The sequence below is a fragment of the Quercus suber genome, unplaced genomic scaffold, assembly GCF_002906115.3.
Source record: "Quercus suber isolate HL8 unplaced genomic scaffold, Cork oak 2.0 scaffold_1219, whole genome shotgun sequence".
In the NCBI taxonomy this organism is placed as follows: domain Eukaryota; kingdom Viridiplantae; phylum Streptophyta; class Magnoliopsida; order Fagales; family Fagaceae; genus Quercus; species Quercus suber.
The window spans coordinates 26,325-34,600 of NW_027070614.1; the positions used below are offsets into that span (position 1 = coordinate 26,325).

The following is an 8,276-nucleotide window of genomic DNA, read 5'->3' on the forward strand; positions in this document are numbered from 1 at the left end:
AAAAAAAAAAAAAAAAAACCTTAGATAGACTCGGACCATAATCCTCCGGATTCTCACAAGGGATATGGGCCTTCTAGTAGGATTCATGTATGAGGATCATGAATGAGACTCACTTCTTTTGTAAAAGTTAAAAGCACTATTCTAAAACTACCTAAGAATTATTTAAAATTTGGGTAACAGTAGAATCATTTATAATCAATATAAATAAAAAGTCATGTCACATTTATATATTGCAATATGGTATAATTAAGGTTGTTAAGGTACACCTTTTAAAAAAAAAAAGGTTGTTAAGGTACATTTATAAGTTGACGGATGAGTCGAATGAGGTAGGAAATTCTCAAGTACGGTTTTAAGGCATTATTGTTAGTATTACAAGTCTTCGAAAAATGAACCCTTTAAAATGACTCAACTTAAAAAAAAATAAAATAAAATAAAATAAAAATAATGTGGCTTCTAAATGAGATTCTAAATTGTCATTTAATAACCTATTATTGAAGGTTAAACCACTAAGTATGTTTGGTAACTGTTTTTTTTTTCTCTTATTTTCTGTTTTCAAAAATAATTTTCTATTTTTAAGACTAACAACATATTTTGGTATTTTCTATTTTTTTCTTTAAAAAAATATTTTTTTAATTTCAACTAACTAAACATATTTTTTATTTCAAAAATATAAGAAAATTGGTTTTTCTTTATATTCACAAAAATTGTTACCAAACATAACCTAAGTTTTTAAGGTGCTATTTCAAGTCTCTATAGAATTTTAAAACCCATACCTTTATTTTCCATTTTAAGACCGATGTAAGAAGTAGAAATTTAAGTTGTTGTGTATTTGCCATGAGTTGGTTTAAGCTTCCAATATACTAATAAGTAGGAGATAGCAAATAATAAATAATAATACCTTTATTTTCTAATTTATTATTCAGTGGGTGGAGTCAGGAGTGGTGGGTGTAGTGGTGCGGCAACTATAAATGCCATTGTAGCCACCAAATAAATTTGTTGGATCAGTGACCAACTACTTGATTTTCGTTTCTAAATTGAAGCCAGTAGTTTTTTTTTTTTAGAAATAATTACAACGTGCTGCTAACCCTGCGGCTCGAACCCTTTCCCTCCTAAACTTCCGAGCACTTTATGCATGGAGAGGTGTCAATCCAGCTACAAGGCATTTGGCAATTGAAGCCAGTAGTTTGTTCCATGTATAACAATCTGTGCATTGTTATCATTAATTTCAAGATAAAGAACCTATACCAATAGTGGTGCCATTAAAAAAAAGATTACAAGTAATCCATAATAAAGTCAATAAATCCTTCTTCTCAAAAAAAAAAAAAAAGTCAATAAATCCTGAATAAGAATATCATTAGGCAGATGACAAACATGTAAAACAAAGATAAAATGATTTTTTTTTTTATTAAGTACAAGATAATTTATTGAACAAAGAAAATGAGTGGAATAGGAGAACCTGCCCGTCATCATCTTTAAAGGCCCAAAATGGGATAAAGTTGATGGGTTGAAGTCTCCAAATTATACAAAAAGAGGCCCAACAGCAGTTTTATGGGCGAGGCCCCGAGACCATTAAGAGACCCTGGGCGAAAAGAGAAAGATACATTAAAAAAAACAACAAAACAAAGCTCCAAGAGCATAAACTTGACGCTGCATTAAGAGTCTTAAGACCCCAATGCAATCTGGTTTTATTGAGTTACACATCTTCATATTTGTCCAGCTCAAGAATAAAGAAAAGAAGATGCAAAACAACACATCAACTTTCCTCTCGAACAGCAATATGAAAAAAGAGCATAACATTCTAACGAGAGAACAAATATAACAATTTATCAACCTTCAAAGGTTATGAATTCAATTGCCCCATTTGACATATCTAAGGCATTGCTTAAACGTAGACAAGGAAGAATCAAGAGGTCCATGAGGCAGATCTTTTTATAACTTGGTTCTTCTGATTGTCTTCCTCAAGTGATATCATTCCCAAATGAGAAGGATCTTCAAGCATCATCTTAGCCACCAAGTACCCTGCAATAGACCAAGTTTGGAACTTTCGAGACTGCTTTCCGATGTATCTCCCAAGCTTTCCATCATAATATTCCGGCCAGTGGTCTTTGGACAATCGGCTTTCAGCTAGTTCAATGGCACGTCTTGCAATTTGGGGACGTCCAGTCTTGATACAAGCAGCCGTGAGTAGCCATAGAAGTACTGCACCAAAAACATTTAACATAAATTATATCTCTTGGTAGATTCTACATGAAAACAAAATTGCTCACGTATTGAAGACTTTATGTAGAACACTAGTTGTTGGAATTCACATTAGCTTAAGCTGTATTTCAAAGCATGTAAACAGTCCAATAGCTATTTGGAAACTTTCTCAAGCACACATGAATGTGTAACGTTCTGTATAGATGTTAAGAAAGCTCACCTGGCCAAGAGCCCCCATTGTGGTAACTCCACCTAGTGTTTTTTGGATCACAGCCAGTTACAATTCGCCATTGATGGCTTTCCATGGCAGGATAACAAATTTTCAGTGGCATTTCTCCCACCAACTCATCCCAACGTGCTTCGATGAGATCCATTATAGCTGCAGATTGCTCAGGGGTCGCCAAAGATGATAAAATTGCCACACAATTACCCAAACAAAACCAACGGAAATCCATTCTTGCAGGACTCACATTACCAATAAAGTAACCCCCACGAGTTGGCATGAAATCGAACACCCAATCTGGAAGAGAATCAGGCATAACATTGAACTTGTTAACTGCAGTGTGAGAGTACTCCTCAGTTTTATAACGATATATGTCATTGAGCTGCTTTGAGTCCAGCCAAAAGTAACTCCGCATGTGAAAGCTTAGAGCATGGAGGCGGTTAACTATTTGGTCCACAAGTTCCTTTCCATCATCTTGCTTAAGTAGAAGCAAAGCACACCTTAAAGCCATGAAGAACAGTGCTTGAATTTCAATAGGATACCCGTATACTCCCTGAATGATTAAAAAAAATAACAATCAAACTATAACAAAGAATGCAATGTTAGGAAAAGACAAATGTCGAAACACACACGCCCCATGAGAATCCTCTCTATAATAACCCCTATAATAACCTGATACATGTGGGATGGGGGACTGCATACTTTCGAGAAAATAATCAGATACTGGAACAGGTTTAAACACTCATGTTTGTCCAAAAAAAAAAAAAAAAAAAAAAGGTTGTCCTGCTGCAGTATTAGGCTATGTCTTACAGACTTACAGTCAGTCCATGAGCACAGGTAGGTAGGTGCAGGGGGGCGCTACCCTTTCTTCAGGGGTTCAAATGAACCCCCCTGACTTCAAAATATATATATATATATATATATTTTTTTTTTTGTTAGTTTAATACATTAATTTTTTCTTAAAAATATTTTTCACACTCTAACTTAAATCTTATACATCCTTATTACAAGTAATTTTGACTTTAATGGCCTGTTTGGATGAAAGGGAGAAGAAGAGAGAGTGGAAAGAAGTAAAGTAATGTTAGCTAAAAATAAGCTAATTTTGTGCTAAATTTATTCTACTCTACTCTACTCTCCCTCCCTCTACTTCAATCTAAACAGACCATAAAATAAAAATAAGTGTTTGTAAATTGTAAGTATTACTCTTTATTATAAATTTTTATTATATGTGTATGAGTGTGTCTAATATTGATTGTGTGCATTACTCTTTTTTTTTTTTTTTTTATAATGTCATTTGCGTGAATAATAACGTGTATGTGGATGTTTCTGTATACAATATAAATGTAATATAACTTTGTATAATTTAATAATTAAGAAATATAAAGGATTTGTTACATGAGTGTGTATAGTTATCATGTTATAATAACTTTTTGTCATTAAGTTAGAAAAATTCAAAATAAAAAATTGCAAAGTAGTGATTATTCAAGCATTTGATTGGTTAAGTAAACATATAGTGAATTATTTTATGTATGAATGGGTGTAATTGTGTGCATTAATAATTAACATAGAGCCAATGACTTGAGTTTAGTCATTTAGTTTAAAATGTTTTTATAAAAACAATGACAAATATATAATATTATCTGCATAAAAATAAAAATTTAGACAAACTTAACAAAATAAAATGGTCATAGTTACTCATATTTGCAATAAATACTCATAATGAACTATCGTGTAACAATTCAAAATTTGAAAACTTGTAAAAGGAAATTGTAAAAATTCATGTTTTTTTTTTTTTTGTCTATAACTTGATATATTCAAATTCTCTTTTTATCAATTTTTTTTTTTAATTTAAATTTTTAATAATCCCCTAAACAAAATTCCTAGAGCTGCCATTGGGTAGGTGAGACAACACATGGTTTAAGCAGAGAGTTGGCCACAACATGAGTTACTGACATAGTTACTCATATTTGCAATAAATACTCATAATGAACTATCCTATAACAATTTAAAATTTGAAAACTTGTAGAAGGAAATTGTAAAAATTCTTTTTTTTTTTTGTCTATAACTCGATATATTCAAATTTTCTTTTTATCAATTTTTTTTAATTTTAATTTTTGATAACCTCCTAAACGAAAGTCCTGGAGCTGCCACTGGGTAGGTGAGACAACACATGGTTTAAGCGGAGAATTGGCCACAACATGAGTTGCTGACCTTTGAAAGTTTCTCAATCATGTGATTAATACCAAATGCAAGAAATAACAAAGTCAAGTTCAGAATATTAAGCACTGATCGAAGGCAGGAAAACTTCTGTAATATAATGCATACAAAACCTTGAGGAGATTTTTTATCTTCATTTTATGAATGAGAAAAAATTATTCAAAGGGAAACCTGTACAGTTCAATACAAACAAACCAAGCAACTATGCTACATACACCAAACATATTAGAGTAATTGCTAAATAATTAAATAAACTTTTTTCTTAACAGCTTATACTTTTGAGAGGATTGGTAACTTTAGATTAAGGAGGTTGAAGCAGTTCATGTAAACTATGTTCATTTGATAACCTGATAAACGCTATTTTAAAGGTCAATTGTTGGCCATATCACAAATCAAGAGAAGACAACTAACCATTCTGCGGTCAATCATACTGCATCCATCAGCACACAGCAGGGTTGGGAATGTGTCAAAGCCTTCTGAGATACACAAACTCAAAATAAGTCTCATACCCTTTTGGCATTCAGGCAATTCTGCCAAGGAAGAGTCCCCTGTATGTTTTGTATATGCACGGAGTAGTATAATCCACCAAAATCCAGAATCTACGGGAGCTACTCTTCCTATTGCACTCTCACCAAAGTCTGCAACCAAAGTCTCATTGTTTCTTACAGGGTCATGGAGCACTTTAAAACTTGCAGGCATAACTCCTTCTCCTAATTTGAACTGGTCTATCCTCTTCTCCCCTGATTGCAGGCGAAGAGTTTTCAAAAGAAAATTTTTTACAATTTCATGTTCCCCGTTCATCAAAAAAGCCAGGGCACTTGGGACAAAATCTCTAACAAAGACCTGCCAAGTAGAGGAAGTTAAACTATTTCAGTGCTTAAAATGAAGGTAGTGCAAAGTTCTTTTGCAAGGGAATTGTACAGTGTTAAAAAAAGAAATGGAAAATGAGCTAGAATTAGTAACTAGAACTGGTTTTTAATGGATCAAACAACTTCGCTTTCTAACAAATACCATAAGAAAGCTGGTGATGCATAAAGAAACCACTGTCTGCCTAATTGGTCATGTGATACTTCATAACTCGTTATATACACCAGCTGAACCAAATCATTACCCTATCTAATGATTACAACTTTTCAAGTTTCAACACAATTTATTACATACTAAAATTGATAACACAGTAGAAACTTTTCCTGTCACTTATGCTTATAGAAGTGTACAAGTGTGGATCAATAGAATTATCTATGTTTATATGAGGATTGATAATTGTTCAGGTAACTGGAATCAACAAGCTTATGACTAGGATGACACAAAAAGACTCGCACAAATAATGAAGAGTTGTTCACCTGATCATAATTAACTTTTTCGACAGAATGGTCAACAGCAGCAATAGTCCCAACAGGCTGCCCACGGAAATGAACCATAGAACGCCTCAAAGCTTCCCATGCATCAGCTACCATGGCATGTGACTCAAAGTAGCCATTTTCTCTAGGTGAGTTGAAAACAGACCTTCTAGACGGAGAATATATAGACTCAAGATGTTCCACATGAGCTGAATACTCAGGATCTTTGAAAAATTGACGAGGCGATAGACAATTTGATAGTTCACTCATTGACCTTTCATCAAATGATCTATTCCTTTCTATATTAATCGTTCTTGGTCTGTCCAATGTCTTCAAAATATCTTCAATTTCAAATATAGAGCCTGAATTCTCAACACTTTTCATACTTCCATTTTGGTAAATATTTTCCGTGAAATTCATAGCCATTCTTGAAATCTCGACAACAACAATATGAGGGTCAGAAAGCCTGCTTTACAAGAAGTATAACGGTCACACTTTGAAGTAAACCTACAAGCAGTGAAAGATTGTTACATTATATGCAAGAACAAGCATATTGTAACTCACCAATAACTAATACGCAACGAGATTAACATTGCCAAAGAAGGAAATTGTTAAGCTAGTTCATGCAATCAAATTCCTTAGACACACAACATTAATGATAAACATGATAGAAGATATACAATATAAGCTTATATGTAATTCTTACTAGAACCAGACCAATATGAGGCTAAAATGCCAATGAAGAAAAACCCAAAACACGAAGAACAGAGACCTTGGAAGAGCCGCAGACCATGAGCGGAAAGAATCACGTCTCTTGCAAGTGTGGCACTTTATATGTGATTAATATTAATACTATAATTAATTTGTATATATTGCCAATTAGAAACAACCGAATTTTGCCGGTTAGAAAATGTGACCAAACTGATTAAAGCAGTAAAGTTTTAGTATCGTATGGGACTAGGTGACTGACAAGGTGGTCATCTTGATCTTGGAATATCCGATAGATGGTGTGAAAGTAGGCCACTTCGGAATCTTACTACTATATATATATATATATATATATTTTAAGCTCTCAAGCCCACCAACTCTTGTAATAAACGAGAACTTGTGGTGGCATGTACCGTGTAGTACTTGTTTAATTTGGAAAGCACTGAGCGGTCTACCAAACCTCTAGATGACACGTGGCTATTTTCAGAGGTGTTTGTTCCGGTCAATTCCCTATTTCTATAAATGAACTATGTCATTCATAAATAACACAGGCTTAGCTCAATAAATGAATCATGTCGTTTATAAATAACTCGTTCATATTTGTTTGTTTATAAAGAGTCAAGTTTGAATCTTAGTTTTAGATTTGTTTAATAAACAAACCAAGCCCAAGCTAAAAAATTTGTTTCTATAAACAATTTTGTGAGCTATAAGACTCAAAACAAAACAAGCACAGTATATACTTATTTATAGACTTGATATGCGTTTGCTAAATAAACTCATTACGCATATCTTAATTTTTTTTTACTTTCCTTTAAATTGACCAAGCACCACTTTGGACTTTAGTTGCATTCTTTTTTTATTTATAAGTGGACCATGTATGATTCTTCCCTATTCATCATCTAATGTAAAGTTATAAAACATTTTATTCATTTCTGATTTACAATAGTTACAAACAAGTCTTTTTATAGTTCTTCACCATCTAAAGTGAATGTAAAAATTATATTTTAAACAATTTTTGAAACTGTAGACAAGAAATGATGAATTGATGGATTTAATTATATAAAATTATAATTTGAATAATGGCTAATCAGAGGTGAGACTAGAAGCATGATAAAATGAGTATATTATTTTTCTTATTTTTGTTTACTTGATTTTTAGAGATCTAAGTATTTGATAATATAATTTTGTTGGATCTCAAGCTCAAAAGCTTGATCTTGATATTAAGCTTGAACTTTTTTCCTTTCCCATGAGCTCAATCTCAAACATTATTTTAGGCTTGTTTCAAACTCGAGCCAAGCTTGAGTTTTTAACTTTTATTGACAAGTCAAGCTTGAACATGCACTACTCTGCAAAGTTTGGCTCATTTACAACCCTATTTCTAGAAGGAATAATATTAATAAATCTAATTTATATTTTGATAATTACAATGGGAACGGGACATTTGAACTCATGTGTTTTGGAAACACTAGGATGTGCCAACCAGTGGCAACTTTAGGATTTTTTTTCTAAGGGGGTCAATAAGAAGATCCATCTTGGGTAAGAGATTAATCTTACGGTCTACATGGTTTCCTTATTACAAATTTGTCTAT

General features: G+C 32.7%; 1 protein-coding gene across 1 annotated transcript; it reads right to left on the bottom strand.

Moving 5' to 3' along the window:
* Positions 1 to 1,630: 1,630 nt before the first annotated feature.
* Positions 1,631 to 6,482, bottom strand: LOC111990432 (probable alkaline/neutral invertase B). Its single transcript, XM_024022202.2, has 4 exons — positions 5,983 to 6,482; positions 5,051 to 5,482; positions 2,420 to 2,975; positions 1,631 to 2,199 (listed from the first exon to the last, which is right to left on the bottom strand). Exons 1-4 carry the CDS (start codon positions 6,403 to 6,405, stop codon positions 1,904 to 1,906), a joined length of 1,707 nt encoding a protein of 568 aa, XP_023877970.1. The 5' UTR covers positions 6,406 to 6,482; the 3' UTR covers positions 1,631 to 1,903.
* Positions 6,483 to 8,276: the final 1,794 nt, after the last annotated feature.

Bases quoted from the DNA above. Each gene is read 5' to 3' on its own strand.
- LOC111990432 (XM_024022202.2), bottom strand. From the start codon at position 6,405: ATGGCTATGAATTTCACGGAAAATATTTACCAAAATGGAAGTATGAAA. The intron at 5,483-5,982 runs GTGAACAACTCT...TCTACTTGGCAG, and splicing joins AAAAAGTTAATTATGATCAG to GTCTTTGTTAGAGATTTTGT. The intron at 2,200-2,419 runs GTGAGCTTTCTT...TTTTTGGTGCAG, and splicing joins CAATGGGGGCTCTTGGCCAG to TACTTCTATGGCTACTCACG.